Here is a 17,526-nt window from a genome sequence, read left to right as displayed (position 1 = left end):
TCTCTCCTCTGTCCCTCTAATTCACCAACCAAAAGGTTTCCTTCTCTGCGCCCATGCTTTATGTGATCAGTACACTACTGACGATACGTAACCCAACAACTTCTGTAATAGGTCACAGCAGAGAATCAATTTGATCACCAAAGCCATGGTTGCCTATCAGAATTTTTTAAGACTGTCCAATATAGATTCACAGGTTTTACAACTAGTGTAGTCCCAGCGAGGTGAAACTAAGCACCAAGACACACAGTTACTCAGTCTCTTGAGAGAGGAAATCCATTTCCTAATCTGCTCAGCCCCACCATTTAGCAACAGGAGAGAAAAACAGAAGCTGCAGAGAAGATAGTGTGCAACAAATGTCAAAAGCAACTTATTACAAGAAAAAAGCTTGAGCAACTTGAAACTGAAATAACTTGATGTCTAGATATGGGGGCAAAGAGCTGCGTGCCCTCTCTGTTTGGGCACCTAAAGCCAAGCATCGTCCACAGAGAGACATGCCCACGCGAAGAGCAGGCTGCAAACTGAGCAAATTCTGTACCAAAAACAGAGCACAGTGACATACTCAGAGCAGAGCTTACATTTACCAGGGGCTCTGCTAATGAGCCCCATCTTGCATTTCAGAAAATAAAATCCATCGGAGTGTTATCAACTGAGAGGCTCAAAGGCACTAGAGCTGGGGACGGTTACTTTTAAGAGCCTGACTTCGGCTAGAGGTGAGGAGACAAGTGAGACCGCTGGATAAACTGGCTTCCTGGAGGAACCATCTCCTTACACTGAAGTGAAATCAATGGAAGTCTGGAAACTCATTTTGTTTCCAGATAGGCCACTGTGGTTCATATAAAGAAGCAGTATGGGACAACAACAACGAACTGCTTGCCAAAAAGGTGCTATCGCTTGCTCCACCCTTGCAACGCATTTGAATTTCCTCCACACTCAGACAAAAGCATATCTTCCATTACCTAGTACTTTTGATATTTGACTTTGAAATTACTGGCAAAGAAGGGCAGTAGCTGTTCCAGATCTTAGGAAAGTCTACTTATAAAAAGCTCCAAGAGCAGATTACACACTAAGAGGAGAGAAAGCTAAATATAAAACTCTTGCTGTATTCGGAAACATATTTGATCAAGGTAACAAGAGCTTGTTTACTTCTCAGCTTCTTCACATGACATTTTAACTTTCTCTAGACAAGCATTTAGTAGATATTATCCATCATAATTTGTGATAATTCCAAATACGCGTTATCTCTGTTACATAATAGAGTCCTTAAGCACATTTCAGCCTTGCAAAAACATTCCCTGGCAATAGTGGGCCACTTCCCAAACTAGAAGAAACTTTAAGAGAGCTGGGGGAAAGTTCATTTAGACAGACAGTAAACAGAGGCAGACTGGCACCTCCGACTCACCCCCACCACCTCCCAGCAAGGAGGAAGCGGGACATGGAGTAGCTTTGCTTTTGTTGTTAGCAGCTTTAAAATACCGTTAAGCTTGATATCTGGGTAGATTATCCCCAGAAATGTACAAATTCCTGCATGCAATACGCAGGGCACGTTCTCAAAACAAATATAACAGGGCAATACTCCAGCGCTGCTCTTCAGGCGCATGAAAACTGACCTAGATCTTCTGAATATTATTAGTTCTGTTTATAAATGGAAACTAACTTTGACATTTAACTGATGTTTTCTTGAGATTCTTACAGGAAAACCAGGGGATGTAGAATCAAATGTTCTAGTAAAGTTAATGGAAGGTGAGTCTCCATCTCCCACGCTGTTCTGGAAATGACGGTTCTCTTAATGAGGACTTTTTCCTGTGTGGCATATCTACCACTCTTTGATCTTTCCTTGAAACTGATTACATTTAAAGAAAAAAAAAACAAAAACAAACCCAGAACAAACAAACAAACAAACCAACCAACCATCACCAAGAAAACCCCAACATCTTTTCACCAGTGGAAGTGTTTGTGACTTTGCCACACAGTTAGTGCTGTGAGTTCACACATCGAGCAAGAGAAGAAATACTGATAAACAAATTATTTCTGAGCAGGACAGCACTCCTGTGGAGACCTCCACTACACAAATAGTGATTCTTCTAGAATGAGATGTTCAGAAATACCTATATGAATAGAATGCGATAGAAATCCATTGATGTATAAATGTTGTGTGGGATATTTCAGAAAAAAATCACGTAAAACCAGATCTCCCACAATCACAGACTGGTTGAGGTTGGAAAGGACCTCTGGAGGTCATCTGGTCCAACTACCCTACACAGATGCTACTGCAAGTAAAAAGCACAACAGGAAAGCAATTATTTGGGACAGAAAGGCAAACTCCCACATGAATAATGATGAAATTACTAAAAACTAATAATAATGAAATCAAAGCCTGAAAAATTATATTTTAATGCACGTTCACACTTAAGCCTTACCATTGTTCAGCTCTTCTTGCTCTTCCACCCGTTTTGTTTTCCTGCCTTTTTTACATTCAACCACCGAGAGTATTATTTGACGTTTACATTTACAGATCCATGACATGCTTCCTAACATCTCTACTGCAAGATGCATGGCAATCCAGAACTCCAAATTCTCTCCAAGGATGGATTTTCTCATGTATCTGATTCCTGGAGTTTCTTACTGCCATACATGTTTCTCAGCAAGAGGCAGCTGAATGGCTTTGGTATTACTACACTCTGTGCAAGTTTTAATAGATGAAACGACAGACGCAGAAATCCTTTGTTACCACTGCACCAATTAAAATACAAGATTTTCCCCTATAATTGAAAGCAAGTACATTGCTTCCTCCTTGTTTCCACTACAACACGAACAGCATTTCTTCATTACATTAAGGGTTTAGCTTAATACTATTTTTCCTCCTGTCCGAGACTTTACTTTTAAAACATTTCATACTAACACAGCTTAGGTAGTGTCCAATTACTTTTTAATAATTAACACAGGTATTTTAGAAGTCTTAAAGAAAAGCAACTGAAGCAAACTGAGAAGAGATATTAAGCAGATAGGAATTGTAAAAGAGTTTGCTAAAAAGTAAAGTTGCTCAAAACCAGAATATGACTAATCATTGAAAAAGTAAGTTGAAACTATCAGTCAAACTATTGTTTTCCTACATCATGTTACCCATAGTTATAAAAACTGCCTGGTGATGAATCACTTCCAACTATTTTTAAATGCATCTACGCAAATGATATTTATAGTTTATGCTAGCTTATCTGTTCTGCGTGTTTTTCATGTTAGCACCTTTTTAAAAGGCTGACAGGAACAGCCAGGGCAGAGCAGACGGCAGGTCCACCTTGCCCCATGCCCTCCTCGCGGGGCTCCGCAGGGAAGGAAACGTCTTGCTTTACTCCTGTTAAGAGGAGCATCAGAACAGAGGCATAGGGATCCCCGGGGCTTATCTCCAACTCCTGTAGATGATCCTCTTCATGTCCTGTTGTTGTTGTGACGGTGATGCTTAGACCCAGCTAACTTCTACACAAGTGTTGGACAGAGACTGTCCCTGTCTTGAAGAGCTTACGTTGTAAATATAGGACTGTTCCACTGGGTGCATTGGGCTATTTCACGTGCAGATTATCTCCACATTCCACGGAGATGTACATTTGTAACGAAGCACGCTCACCTGTACATATACAGCCCAGTAGTATTTAGGATCCTGCATTTGCTTTGTTATAGGGAAGGGTGATGAGAAGCAGAAGGCAAATGGTCCTTGCCTAGTCCAACCATCCTATCACACACTTCTCACCCCTGACTGTGATGCTTTTTCCAACAAGGGAGGCCCTTCTCCTGCCCAAATTCCTCTGCACATTTCTATTATCTGTTACTGGATTATTTTCTTTTGGCTTTGAGAAGATACAACAAAAGTTGAGTATATAGGACACAAGGGGAGGGTATTCTATGTATTTTAATACCTTCTAACTGCAATTCAGTAATTCACTTATTATTTGACCATTATTGTACAAAGAGAGCTGTGTAGGCCCTTCTGAAAGAGCACAACTGATTTGGAAGCAATGAAAACAGCCATGTATGGCATGTTAACGATGCTTCCAGCTTTGGAAGACCATCTATTAGCTTTTTTTAAAGAGGCATGGGCAGGTTAGTTATTTTTTTAATAACACCACCTGAAATGCAGAACAACTTTATCAGGATTCACGTGATAAGGATGATCCTGACTACATTGCCAATTTGCAAAGCTGGCATCTTCAGTGAGAGATTCCATTTAAGTGCTGGTGATATAACATGACCATAAGGCTGTGAGGAGGAAGAAGAGCCCTGAACTAGAAACCATGGGGCCTATACTTAGAAAAAATTTTGCAAGATAATTGTCTTTACAAGAGTTGAGGTCATTTCGGGGTTGGGTGACTGTTGTGGTGAACGCCTGCTGATTCTGCAGAGAAAACCGGCGTTTGTGACTTGACCAAGGCCATGGAGGGAGCCTGTGACGATCGACTGCGAAGGACTTTACCCATCACTTTGGGCGATGCTGCCCTCTATCACTTTCACCTCAGTTGGGGTTTTGCAAAAGTCAACGGACCTGTACTCTGAGTAGCTTGGAAGAACAGATAGATGGTGGATCATCTCAGGGACGACCACTCACGATGGGTGACTGCTTGTAGCAGTTACATTTTTAAGGTTTATCGCAGGGAGATAATGTTTCTTTTAAAAAAAACCCAAGCCACCCCCTTTTCATTTCTTGAAGGAGGGTGACACGTCCACAGGCACTGCAGCACCACAGAGGTCAGCTCCATGCTACATCTATAAATCTGTCTCATTCATTTACCAGCTTAGCAATCCTCACCTTGAATAGCTGCACTACTTGAGCTCCAAGCACATATTGTACACTAGGCACATATTCAGTCAGCCAGATATTTCACACTCAGTATAATAAACTTGGACCTAAACTTCAATTGGCTTCCAAGGTCCTTGGCTCTGTCCAATTCTTTAACTGTATATGAAGCTGACTTTAGTTTGTTTTCATTTTTTCCTCCCCTCTACCATGTCACTTGGCTCTTATTAAAGTACCTAATTTATACTCTAAAGTCCAATACGTGAGCCAGATGCCTTTCCACAAGCAAAAACACATAATATATACAGGTTAGGTGCAGTCTAGTCAACACATTAATCATAATCTGGAGTGTGATATTGAAAATAAGTAGGTTGGAAGGTTTTGTTGAAGGCGTGTAGCATGTTGAGTAACTTTGCTATTTACACGGCTTCAGAATTTACAATTAGTATTAGTAATTTCACAGAACATTTTTCGGACTACTTCACATATGTAGTTTCAAAAAGCACCTGTTCAGCTTTTAGCTGATTTAAGGACATATATGCATGCAAACATATGCACATACACAAGCTCTGTGCTCTTTTGAAATACCTGTTTTAATAAAAAACACACACAAACAAGACACAGTTCCTTTCAGTTAAAATCACTAGCATTGAACACAATGTTTTACATTATTCAAGTAGACTGCACTTCCCTTTGTAGGAATTTACAGCAGTTAGACCCAATTCAGGGGGAAAAACATACATTTGTGCCATTTAGCATATAATTACAAGAAGAATCATTAAAAAATCAAATCTTTAAAAGCTTCACATCTCTGGAAAAGAAATACTTTCGTAACAGTGAAAATATTAAGCTTTCAAATAATTAAAATAATCTCAAGAACTGTGCAGTGACCGTACCTGGGAAGCATCTTTGTCCCCCGAGCAGTTCCACTTTTCAAAATCCCTATAAACTCCTGTTGTGCCCAGCTGCCAACTCAGGTTAATAATAGCAATGAGCCATATTCATCCAAAACCACAAGACTGTCAGGTGACATATCAAGAGGTCTGAATTTAACTCAAACAAAAGACTCTCCATGCTGCAATGCAAAAGGCTTCATCCTAGCAACAGGATCACAAAAACCACCTTAAAGCAAGCAGTTCGCTGAAGCGCAATATAGGCGTTTGCACCAGGCTGCGTTTGCGCTGCCCTGGAGTTTCATAACCCAAATCCTGCCCCTCCATTCTGCTGCACAGCCCGGGATTTCTGCTCAAGTAAATATCGCCCGTCTTCCCCGCTCCTTTGTCTCTTCCAGTGTATTGCTGCAGAGAAGATCAATCTAATTCATCGGAAAGCTAAGTGCTGCTTTGGCAGCCGCCGGAGCATACATGTCAGTCCCATCTATCCTCCTCCTCTAGAGAACGCGATCGGAGTTGAGTCTCATGACCCAAGTCCCCTGGCAACTGTGGCTGCCGTCCTGCACCTCCACGAGCCGCGGCCGTCGGGAATTCAGCCTGCTCGGACAAGAAGCGGGGGACAAAGCAACGCGGCCTCCTTCCAGACTGCACCCCCAGCCTTTACATTCCTGGAAGCGACGGGATGCTTGTGCTGGAGCCCGGGAGAGCGGAGGCAGAGGGGTGGAAAAGCGGGCGCTGACAGCCATCATGTGACCCAGCTGTCAGCGTGTGCCACCTGGAGCCGCCGTCCGCCGCCACCAATCCCAGCGCCGCCGCCGACCCCTGCGCACGATTTCACCACTGAAATAAAGGCCTTTAAATGTTTAACTCTACGGGGTCTTGTTTGCATGCATGCCGGGAAGGGGGAAGAGGTGCCTACAGCCACCGATGCTTGCTGCCTGCCTTTGCATCGCTGGTTCTCAGTTCTTCAGCGTGGTTGCAGGCTAAGTAAAACCAGCTCTGTTCCGTGTATCGCAGCAGCGCCCGCTCCCCCTCCCCATCGGCTCCTATAAGAACAAAGAAAGCACTGTATGCCCTGTAAGCGCTCATTAATATTACAAGTGAAGCATCAGGAACATGCAAGACAACTGGATGGCAATATAGAGCTGGTGGTTTTTTTTTTCCCGGGGGGGGGGAGGGGGGGAAGATGTGAAATATTGCCCACAAAGAAATCCTGACCAACCTGATAGCTGTAAACAAGGTTTCGTGACTGTTCTTGTGGTAACCCGGGCCGTGCTAGGAAGGCTGCCCGGTACATCACAAAAGCAAAGAGCTTGCTATTTAAAGAACTTTTTTCTCTAAATTGTGGGGGAGGAGCGAGAAAGATGGACAGGGAAGTGAAGAAGGAACCGAGCATCTAAAAAAGCAATGTTCATTAAAAGCCATCAAGTGTTGTCACAGGCGTATGTGGGGCTAATCATTTATACTATTAATTTTGTATTACCTTTGGACAAAGTTCAGGAAATGTATAAAAGCAGGAGAACGTAGCATCATAGCTCCTACTTCAGTTTTTTTTTTTCAGAGTCTGAAAACCTAATAGGTTTGCAAATATTTCAAATACAAAGGCAGCAAAAATCCATTTATCATCAGGATCTCCTGTTCCACTGCATCCCACAACACAAAGTTTAGGGCTATCACTGATTCCCCTATATCACAGAGTGGGTGCACTGATGCACTTGTTCATGGGCTCTGGTCCGAAGACCCAACAACCCCAGCACGCCCAGATGATGTTTTGCCACCCAGGATGGATTCCACCGGAGAACACCGAGCTCCCTCTTCTGCTACACATCTGCTGGATTAAGTTCAGGGAGAAATCCTCAATCTATTGGCACAACAGCAATTTTGCTGCTGACTTATAGGAAGGTAATATTTTTATGTTTGGTGCTGGGCAAGTGTTTTGACAGAAATGCAGTACAACTAAGCGACAGATACTTACTTGGTTCCAAATCCAAAACCACTATTTTTTGTGACCGTGAATGTTTTATAGGAAATTTCTCATTTAGAAATGAAGAGTTGAGGTCCTGACCCCACACAGACGTACATTATAGACTTAGCTTTTCATATGTAATTACTGCCAGGGAATTCAATGGAATTACTCACATGAGCAAAATTGGGCATATGCTGTTTACAGGGCCCATGCCTTAAAATCAAATTTTGCCTTTAAAGTTTAAAATGCCTTGGGAGTTGTAAGCAATAACATTTGAGCTCTCCTACCTTCTTGATCTAGTGAAAGGAATGTGCTGTGCACAGTAACTTTCTTTACCTGTGTGGCAAACGCATCACTCTCTAAAGGTTACTGATGTCAAAAGTGACCTTTTTTTCCTTAGACATGCAATGGTGAGAAGTTCAGTGCAATGTATTATGTAAACATTTATTTACAGGGGTAACATCTAAGGTTTCCATTTTACCTCAGGGTAACTTGATGCATATTAAAGACAAGTGCTTTGAAAGCAGACCCAGCCTCCATCCAACAACTGACCAGGAAAAATACTGGAAGGAATTTCCCTTCAAATAGAGACAGACTCAAAGTGTACGGAGAGTAAATAGTGCTTTAGCCAAATCAGTGAATATTTATTGCTTGAGGAAGGACTTCAGATACTCAATGTTGGTTCAAACACACTGTCACCATTCCCACATCCAAGAAAATACTCAGGCCTCTTCAAGATTAAACGTGCACCATCCTCTTCTCTAGGTGTATATCCAGGCACAGTGAACATCCTATTTACTGATCTGGAACAGAGGTCAGCTTTCTGAATTTCTGATTCTAAATTTCTGAGGACAGTGAGATGTTCTGGTCACACCAGTATGTACCTAGGGTATTTCAAACCTGGGTCCAAGCCTGCACTCAAATCCAAACCTACTGGCTGCCAACTGCAGACACAAAGCCATGCTCGGAGAAGGTTCAGGCTATGCGGGGACGGGGGAACGTAAGGCGGAGGCGCAGAACCGTAACCCACCCTGCTCGACTGACACAGCAGCTTGCAGTGCAGAGGGGCATGGCACAGCCCCTCAGCCACTCTCCCTTGCTGCTTATCTGCACTGTTTCTAGGGGGGGAAAATAAACATAAAACCCAAAATGGGCCATTGGTTAGTAAAAAAGCTATAATTACAATATTGGTTGTATTCCAGACACAGTAACTTGTCTTCACCTATGCTGTGAAAGCTTTATGGGGTTTGGAACAGGCCTACAGCATCTATTGTTGAAAGGTATCTCCAGAAAAGCAGCTTGGTGTTGGTCTTTTTTGTTTTGTTTTGTTGTTTTGTTTTGGTTTTTTTCCAATTCCAAAAAAGTCCCTCATTTACCACCTAGGCAGTATTTGGCTTTGGCAGGGAATATGATACTCTCCATCTCTTTGAAAGGGTGCAGGGTTTTTTGTGTGTGTGTAAATTTGAACTTGGAAAACAAAGCTGATAATATTATCTAGCTTCAGAAAAACACTTAAGAAGTTCAAAAAATAAAGTCATCAAAATCTCCTGCCTTAGACCATCAACTTCGGACGCCACTTCAGTATCCATGCGCATCCACCCGACTGCAGATGGGAAAGGTGGGTGATGGTGTTCAACTGCATCGAACAGCCGACAGGATGAAGTACATCCCACCCAAGGGGTTCTGTGCAGACCCCGATGCCAGACTGGGGCTGTGGCTCATTTTTAAATGTACATAAGCCAAAAAAATTCCTCAAAACAAAAGAGCATTGAAGAGAGTTACTTTCTTCATTTCATCCAAAGGCATTTCTGAAAACATTTAAAACTACTGCAAAGGCTCACATGCACCTTTTGGGTATAAATCATCTGATTTTAAACCGAGCAGACAACAGAGTTTACTCCAACCACAGGCTAAAAAAGTAATGAAATGATTCATTTTTGGCCTCCACTGCCTTAACGAGTTTTTTCAGTCTTTCTCCTGAAAGAAGGCTTCCCTCACACATATTGTAAACACACACAACAAAGAGCCAGTAAGCAAGCCAAGAAATGTTTATTGCTTAGTAATGCACGAAGGTAGGAGCTGGAAGCCACACTAGACAAAAAGAGAGAAAACCAATTAGGATTTTATTTGAAATCTGACTAGAAATACTTGGATACCATTTCTCTACAAAACACTTGCCTTAGTAGGATTACCACTGAGCTAGACTTTTTTTAAAAAAAAAAAAAGTGCGTTCTGTGCATTTTTGTATCCCTGCAAAAAAAATTCCACTGAATTCCTCACTGCTGGAGAGGAAGAGTGGACAGTATAAACCCTCTGTATACCACTGGAGCACATACACATACCTGCACGCACCATAGATATGTATGCACAAACATAAGCCCAGCCAAAGGTCAGCAAGAGCCAAAACGATGAGAAAGATCATTGCAAGCAGTCTGCAGGTTTTTCAAAACCTAGGCCCCATTTTCTTTAAAGGAAACCAGATTTTCAAATACTGAAAAAAGTGCTTTTCATATGCAATTAAAAAAAAAAAAATCAACAGAGAACGAAAGTTTATAAACTCTCCAGACACAGGATTCTCACTAGCAGCAAGAGGTCTCATGACTGGAATAAACTGTCTCTATGGGCAGCATAAAGAAGCATCAGCGTAAATACAAATCTGCCTGGGAGCATTCCTGGAGGGCGTGACATGGAACTTTACCTTTCTTTTAAGAAGGTGGATGCTGAGACCTCAGTAGATTGACCATCCCTTCACTGTTGTAATTTTTTAAGTCATGATAAAAGATGCTTAAAATAAAAATAACTAACGAAGTAAAAATCTGATGCATGGTTAAGCTACTGGAACATTGGTGTTTGTTTTGTATCACATTTCCAATTGCAATCTACTATAAATAAGACACCGAACAAACCTCCATAATACCAACTGGTACTGCAAGACAACAGGGCATTTTCCCCCTGCCAAACAGTTATTTTATTGTGCACTCTCGGGTGTGCAGAGCAGAATAATCTTTTGCCGTAGCTATTAAAAATAAAATGTAAATAGTTCAGTATTGTGTATGTTTAATGAAAAGTTAGGAAGAAAAAACGTTCCAATACAAATTGCTTTTGATGCACACAAACAGTTGTTGGAAATAAAGAATTTTCTGCAGTCACACAGAATTATCTAGCGTAGCAGAGGAGGGTTGTGGGGGGAAGTCTTTTTTCGCCCCTTTACGTAATTCTGGAGATGTCTAGAGAGGTTCTTGAATCCTTAAATCCACACATAAAACTAACTTCTGTTTTCCATCTCCCAGTGACATGCAGCATCTATCTTTGCCTGATACATGAGAGTTTCCAGTAGACAATAAAGTGAACTTGGCCTGTGAAAGCCAGCATCTATGTTACATCTGAGCTACCACTGTTGAGAATTACTAATATGATTTAAAAAGTGACTGTTTCACAGTGCTAGACGGAACAAAACCAAGCTCACAGGCTTAGATGTATCAACTGCAAAGTTTATTGCTTAGGTAACTTAATGGTGAATCGCTGCTTTTTATTTTGGAGATCACGGATATTAATAGATGATACAATGAAGAGAAAAGAACATATATTAAGAGTCAAGGTTGACTGCAAGAACTCTGTTGCCCTGAAAATCAAGACATCTTAGAGGGACCACTATAGCTCCACTAGTGCTATCAATGTAGTATTAATAATAAACCCTTCAATGATTTCTGATTTAACAAGAGTACGTTGGTTGAGGAATCCTGACATTTTCATTTTTTAATAGACAAACATTGAATTCCCTGTATTTATCTTCAGCTTAAAGAGTCTTTAAGGCTTTTATTTTCATGCTCTTCCCAGCAACTGTAAGGACTATGCCAATTTTCTTTTCTTCTTTTTACACAAGTGAAAACTGAGATTCTCGATACATTACTTCAGAAGATATTTAAAAAAAACCTGCAAGGTACATAAAAAAATTGCTAGTGTACTCTAGCTATGCCTGACATGTCATGTGATTTCTGCACCAACACTGAGTAAACACATCTAAATAAGCATTTTTTTTTATCAGATAGATATATCAAGAAATAAATAACTTTTTAAAGGCTAGAATGTAAACAACTGCATTTTTTTATGTCATGCTTTTTAACCCGTGAGCTGTGCAGCTGCGCCGGGGTGGGCGAGCGGGGCTGGGCAATGCTGTGCCCAGGGTCCCAGGAGGCAGCGGGTGCTTTCTCCTGCACTGAATGCAGCCCCCGAAACCCCCCGGCCTTGCAACAGGCAGGCCAGGATGATCCCTGGTAGGTATCTTCAGCCTGGAAATACTGCACCATGGAGCAACCCAAACCACTGCTACCACCGGTGCCAGGGCATGACGGCAATAAAACCGCCCGCTACAGACCCAGGCATCTGCTGCGCAGCCCAGCGTGTCCCATGGGCTACCTGGGAGCCCACCGCCGTGTCAGGGTGGAGGTAGCCATCTGCTTACGCTGATTAAAACATCCTGTAATACTTGTTTCATGAGTTTTATAAGGGGAAAAAAAATATTGCCTTGATGGTGAAAGTCATGCAGCGTGAGCAGGCAGCGTGGGGATTTGAGCATTCCTTGGCTGTAGGCCACGTCCCTGTAATTGATTAAGGTGGCTGCACTTGTGACTGAGTGATAATTGAGAGCTCAATAAATCTCCACACAAGTATTTGCCACTCAGAGATGGAAAGCAACTGTTATGGACCCTTCATAACACGCTGCGAGCGAAAGAATTACAACTAATATTAAACACACCAAGAAACCCCCCAGACCACTCCAAAAAGCTTACTGTACTTCCTTGCCCAACATTCATATTTTCAGTTAAATTACTGGGAGTGTGAAATGCACAAGGACTACAACTTCAAGCTTTCAGCTAAGTCGTCCTCAGCACAATCTCAAATCATTCCAATTTCTCAAGATTTTGACCAGTACTTCCAAGTCTTCTCTTCCCCCCACCCCACGCCTCGTTTATCTGCCCAGACAGCATTGCTTTAGCCGAGGTTTACGTGACCTTTTTTCCTTGAAAAAGAAAAAAAAAGAAAAAAAAAAAAGAAGCAAAAAGCTGCAGCTGTTCAGGGTTCCTTGGAGAAGGAGGAAGACAGATGTAAGTAGTTATTCTCCAAAGATTCACAATGATCAGTGCCTGAGCAGCATTTTACTCTGTCCCTCATGTGACTGTTTAATTAGGTGTTGATTCACTCAGTCATGAGACACAAGGAAACAGGGCTGCAAGCCCTAACGTCAAAGAAAATGTAATGCCTGTTCTGCCAGTTTCTGTATTAGCAAAGCACAAAGGGGACATCCAGTTCTGAGAAGCAAAACTCATGTTTCCTTGCCCATAAGCCAAACCATCAAATCACTTCAACCTTTCCGTATGAAAAAAAAAAAAAAAGACATCTCAACGATTTCAGAGCAAGATGCTTGTGAACTCCCTGATTATCCTCCACTGTAAGAGCTGAGACCAGCTTGAGCATTTGCAGTGCGAGCTCCCCGGCTGGGCTCTGCAAGCCCTGCGAGCAGGGTGTGCCTTTCCATCTGGTAATCCAGGTCCAAGCTGCTTCGGGATATCATGCTTTCTTCTGGGGTTGGTTGGTTTGTTTGCTTTTGAAAAAAAGAATACAAGCTCTTTTGCTATGGCTTTATTCCTGGTTGTTAACTGAATTTCTTAGCCTTCTTATTACCAAAAAGCTTTTCTGTTATGGGGTCCAGTTGCCATAGCAACAGGCTTTTAAAAATATCAAAGAAATTTTCAGCACATGGTAAACCAATTTCACAAACTGTGTGTATTTGTAATAGGAAAAGCTGGCGGACAATTATTTATATGTACTCAATTCAACCGAGGTTTGACGTAGGGATAATCCCAAAATGCTGTTTTCAGTCTAAAGCCTGGTGTTGTAGAGGACTACAGTGAACTTTAGCTTGCTATGTTACCTGGTCATTTATCAAGACAGACATATAAAATTAACAGATGATGATTATTTTTCCAACAAAGGCGACATTTAAGGTCAGTGTGTCACTAAAATGCATTAAATGCCAAAAGCTTTTTTTCCTGAAGAATACTACCTTAAACCTTTCATCTGTAGCATTTTAAACATTGTGTGTTTGTACTCCTACCCTCCTCATCTGTGTAGATTTTACTTAAAAAAAAAAAAATTAGACTCTGGATCAGCAACTTATTTAAAACACATGCCTAATGCTAAGCACATGAGCAGTTTCGTTGGGAGCAATGAAACTACTTACATACTTAAGTAAAGCACATGGCTTAAGCAGAGTGCTGACTCAGTCTTATTCCCCCCTCAGATTTCACCAAAACCCCATCTCAGTTACACAGAACAACTGCAAACTAAAGACAGAGAATGATTGTATAAACAAGTATAACAAATTAATATCTATGGAATGAAACCTCACTCTGGCCTATCCGTACGTGATGCTCATTTATACTGATATCCCACGAGTGCTAATGATAGATACTCCCCGTGAATCAACACCTGTCTGACACCACTGTGTTTGTCACTTGCAATCTAAGCATCCTCCAACACCTTCAAAAGTCTGATGCGATGCTCGGCTCAATTCTGCAACCTTTCTGCACACAGAGCAGTTACTTCCTTCCATGACAGCTCTGTGCCTGGGAGTCTTTAACTAACCCCCTTAGCTAACCCTCAAAACTACTAACCAGGAAGTTCACTGCATTTCAAGACTACTGCCAGGCTCTGAACCAGAAACAATTAGGAACACTTTCATAGATCTGCCAAATAACATTAATGAATATCTAGGTGGACTGCAGCTATCCTACAGCTGCTTTTCAGGAGGGAAGACTTTTCTAACTTGGCTCCAACCCATGGACTGAACATCCCTCCCTTACTGGCTCTACAAGTTGAACGGGCCCCTACTTAATTTGCGGAAGGGATGAGATCTTGATTTGCGTAGATATTGCAAGAGCCCCAAGACTACTGTGAGGAGCCTAGACTGCTCAATTCTCCAAGGCAAGAGTCATGCTGCTCAATTGTTTTCCAAATTAAGCATGCAAAGGTGACCTGAAACTATTTCAGGTAGATCTATATAGAGCAGACACTAAAGACATTGCTTGACTTCACTTTTATGTAACTCATAAGGACATGAGGACAAAGAAAAATCAGATGCTTGAACAAGCCACATGGCCACACAACTTCATTTAATATCTGCAAAAAATACAGACTGCCACCTAACAAACAAATGCACTAAAACTGTGAGGTCCTGAATACTTTGGTTCCCCAAAGCAGCAGAGCACTTAAGCATGCTTTTAGCTGTCAGCCAGCTAGTGGTCCCTCTGATTACAAAGGAGTTGCTCAGTCTTTAAACTAAGTTTAACAAAGTGCTCTACTGGGTTTGCAAGAGTGCTTTGCTTGCTGCCATACTGAATTCTATAGTCTCACATTTTTTACTGTTCTCTTTGGTTTTCAAAGTCTCACTATATGCTCACCATCTTGGGTTTCTAAGAATGGTAGCAATGGAAAATACAGTGTAGGACTGGTCATTGCCCTGTGATGATTAAACAAAATAAGCTTTTCAATACAACTGTCCATCTAGAGGGATTTTCCACTGCAGAACAGCTGAACTGGTCAAATCTTACTGAAAACTCCGCAAGACAGATACGTGCAAGCTCTGAGCATCTGTTGAAAACAACCCCTGTGTCCATGTGTCCACATAGCTTTTCTTACTGTTAAAATCTTGGTCTGTGATAAAGAAATTGCAGGTTCAGCTCAGCGTGCCCTCCCTGGGTATCAGCACTGAAACTCACTCCAAACACACACCTTCCTTATCGCAGGATTGAGCTGGAACACACTCAAAACAACTCCAAACCAGCGCTGCCTCACAGCTCACAGAATCAACAGAAACACTTGATAAAACCTACATTGTTCCACTGGGAGAGGTTGTACTTAATCAAGATAGATATATTTAGTGTATGTTCAATAAACCCCTTTTTGCCAGTGGTAATGGATTTGATGAGAATATAGTTCCAGACGCTCCCAGCCAACACAGCTTGCCAACAGATGTGGCTGGGGCAACTCCTGCCTGTCTCCTAGAGGGACTCTCCTGGGGTTGCAGCAGAACAAGCCATTTCCCGACTAGCTCCGATCAGCTCAGCATCAGCTCTTGCATCTTCTGTAGTTCATGTACCGCAGCCTAACAAGAACAAAAAACCATTTATTGTTTCCTCTCCTTCCTATGGAATGGCAGGCTCAGCTTTGCTTTTTCATTCAAAAGTATCTTCTTGCCTCATCTTTTTCTCCCTATTCAGTCCGTCCACACGAGCATCTGTAAGATGTGGGAACTCGAAGAAACCTAGTGCTGCGGGTATCCTGCTGTGAACCAGTAACAGCACCACATGAAGCTATTTATTCTGCTGCATCAACAGGAAAGAAAGGCTCACGTGCTGCACAGCAATAGCTGTCAATGCCACCAGGACATTTTGGACTGGGTTGTTTTGTTGGATTTTTTTTTTGGAAAGGAGCTGTTGGCAAAGTAATCGCTCACTTGGCTCTTCCTTTCCCTTTCCCCTTCTCATGCTAGCGCACGTCATTTCAAGTGACACAGCAGTAACCCCAAACAGGATGCACCCTACTGCTTGAGGCAGGAGGAGGGCATGGTACAGCACCCAGGGGAAACCTTCGGAAAGGGGAGGCAGCACTGCAGGTCTCAGATAGGACAAAACTAAGAAGAGAACAGAAAAATGGAAGGGAAAGTGAGCTGGGCTTTAACTCTTTTCTTCCTCTCTGTGTGTGTGCACGCATGCGTGTAAATACTAGTTTCCAAAGCAGAGCACCAAACAACAGGGACAGTGATGATGAGGGAGAACATTACGAGGCTCAGGGAATACCAAGCAGAAGGAATCCTGTAAAACGTATGCATTAAATCACGGCAGCACCATCCAACTCCTTCCAACTACACTTGCACACGTTATCTTTGTATCTTTCTGACCACAGAGCAACTCCAAAATGCTACCACTTTATACTCATTACACTCACTTCACACCCAACATTTCCAGCCTGACTTTTATTTTTTGCACTTAGCAGCTGTCACTGTGCGTGTTATACCTTCCAAATAAAAGCCCACTGCACCCCTCTCCCCTCTGCTTTACTGTCGCTATGCAGAAGGTGGAGCTAGACCACCTACCAGCCCTGGCCCCTTCTCTCCATTAAGATACATAAGTGGGGGTCTCCAGCTGCTCCTAGGGCCGCAAGCACTGCACTGATAAATGCAGGGAACAATTTCTTCTTGTCTTGTGGACAAGAAAAAGTGAAAGAAAATAAAGATTATAGTTTTCAAAAGTCTCTCCATCTCTTCTGTTGCTAATATCTTAGCTTATATTTATACAGCACCTATGACTCCCCTAAATCCTAACATAAAAATCTTAGAACTATGGTTCTGCTCTAAGAAGCAAACAAATCTGTCCAGCGTTATATTAAAACAATTTAGGCCTGTCTACACAGTGTACACATATACTGGATTTATCTATCTCACTGCTGCAGGAAACACAAAAGACCTTACTACAAAGACAACAGTCAAGCACTCTGCTGAACAAGGTAGGTAGGCTTTTGCTTTATGGTTTTCTGATTACTGTAAGTTTATCCAGGTGCACATGCACTCAGAGCCATGACAGAAATGAAGGCACCTGGGTATATGTTGAAATATACATATATATGTATACAGACACACACACACATATATATAGGAGACAGAGATCTGAGAATAGGGTCTTTCTTGCTCTTAGGGTCTCTTTTCTTCCAGCATAAATATCCTTTAGCAAAGCTCAAGGCTGCAGCACTGAAAGCCTTCAAAGCCCATTGAGTTATGCTGAGGATGCTCAGGACTTTATAGGGCTGGGCAGGACTTTATAGGGCTG

At 42.1% G+C, this 17,526-nt stretch overlaps 1 protein-coding gene across 4 annotated transcripts in view; it reads right to left on the bottom strand.

The window, feature by feature from the left end:
* The window catches only part of FNIP1 (folliculin interacting protein 1), a 71,012-nt gene that overhangs the window by 41,004 nt on the left and 12,482 nt on the right, over positions 1-17,526 (bottom strand). For 2 of the 4 annotated variants that reach the window (XM_075164556.1, XM_075164558.1), the window contains exon 2: positions 5,680-6,722. The exons of the other annotated variants lie outside the window; for them this stretch is intronic. In XM_075164556.1, coding sequence (XP_075020657.1) covers positions 5,680-5,690 — 11 coding nt within the window. In that variant the 5' untranslated portion in view covers positions 5,691-6,722. The remainder of the gene's footprint in view (positions 1-5,679; positions 6,723-17,526) is intronic. 4 annotated transcript variants of the gene reach the window in all.

Source organism: Calonectris borealis, chromosome 15 (genome assembly GCF_964195595.1).
Source record: "Calonectris borealis chromosome 15, bCalBor7.hap1.2, whole genome shotgun sequence".
In the NCBI taxonomy this organism is placed as follows: Eukaryota; Metazoa; Chordata; class Aves; order Procellariiformes; family Procellariidae; genus Calonectris; species Calonectris borealis.
This window is presented reverse-complemented; position numbering and strand designations above follow the sequence as displayed.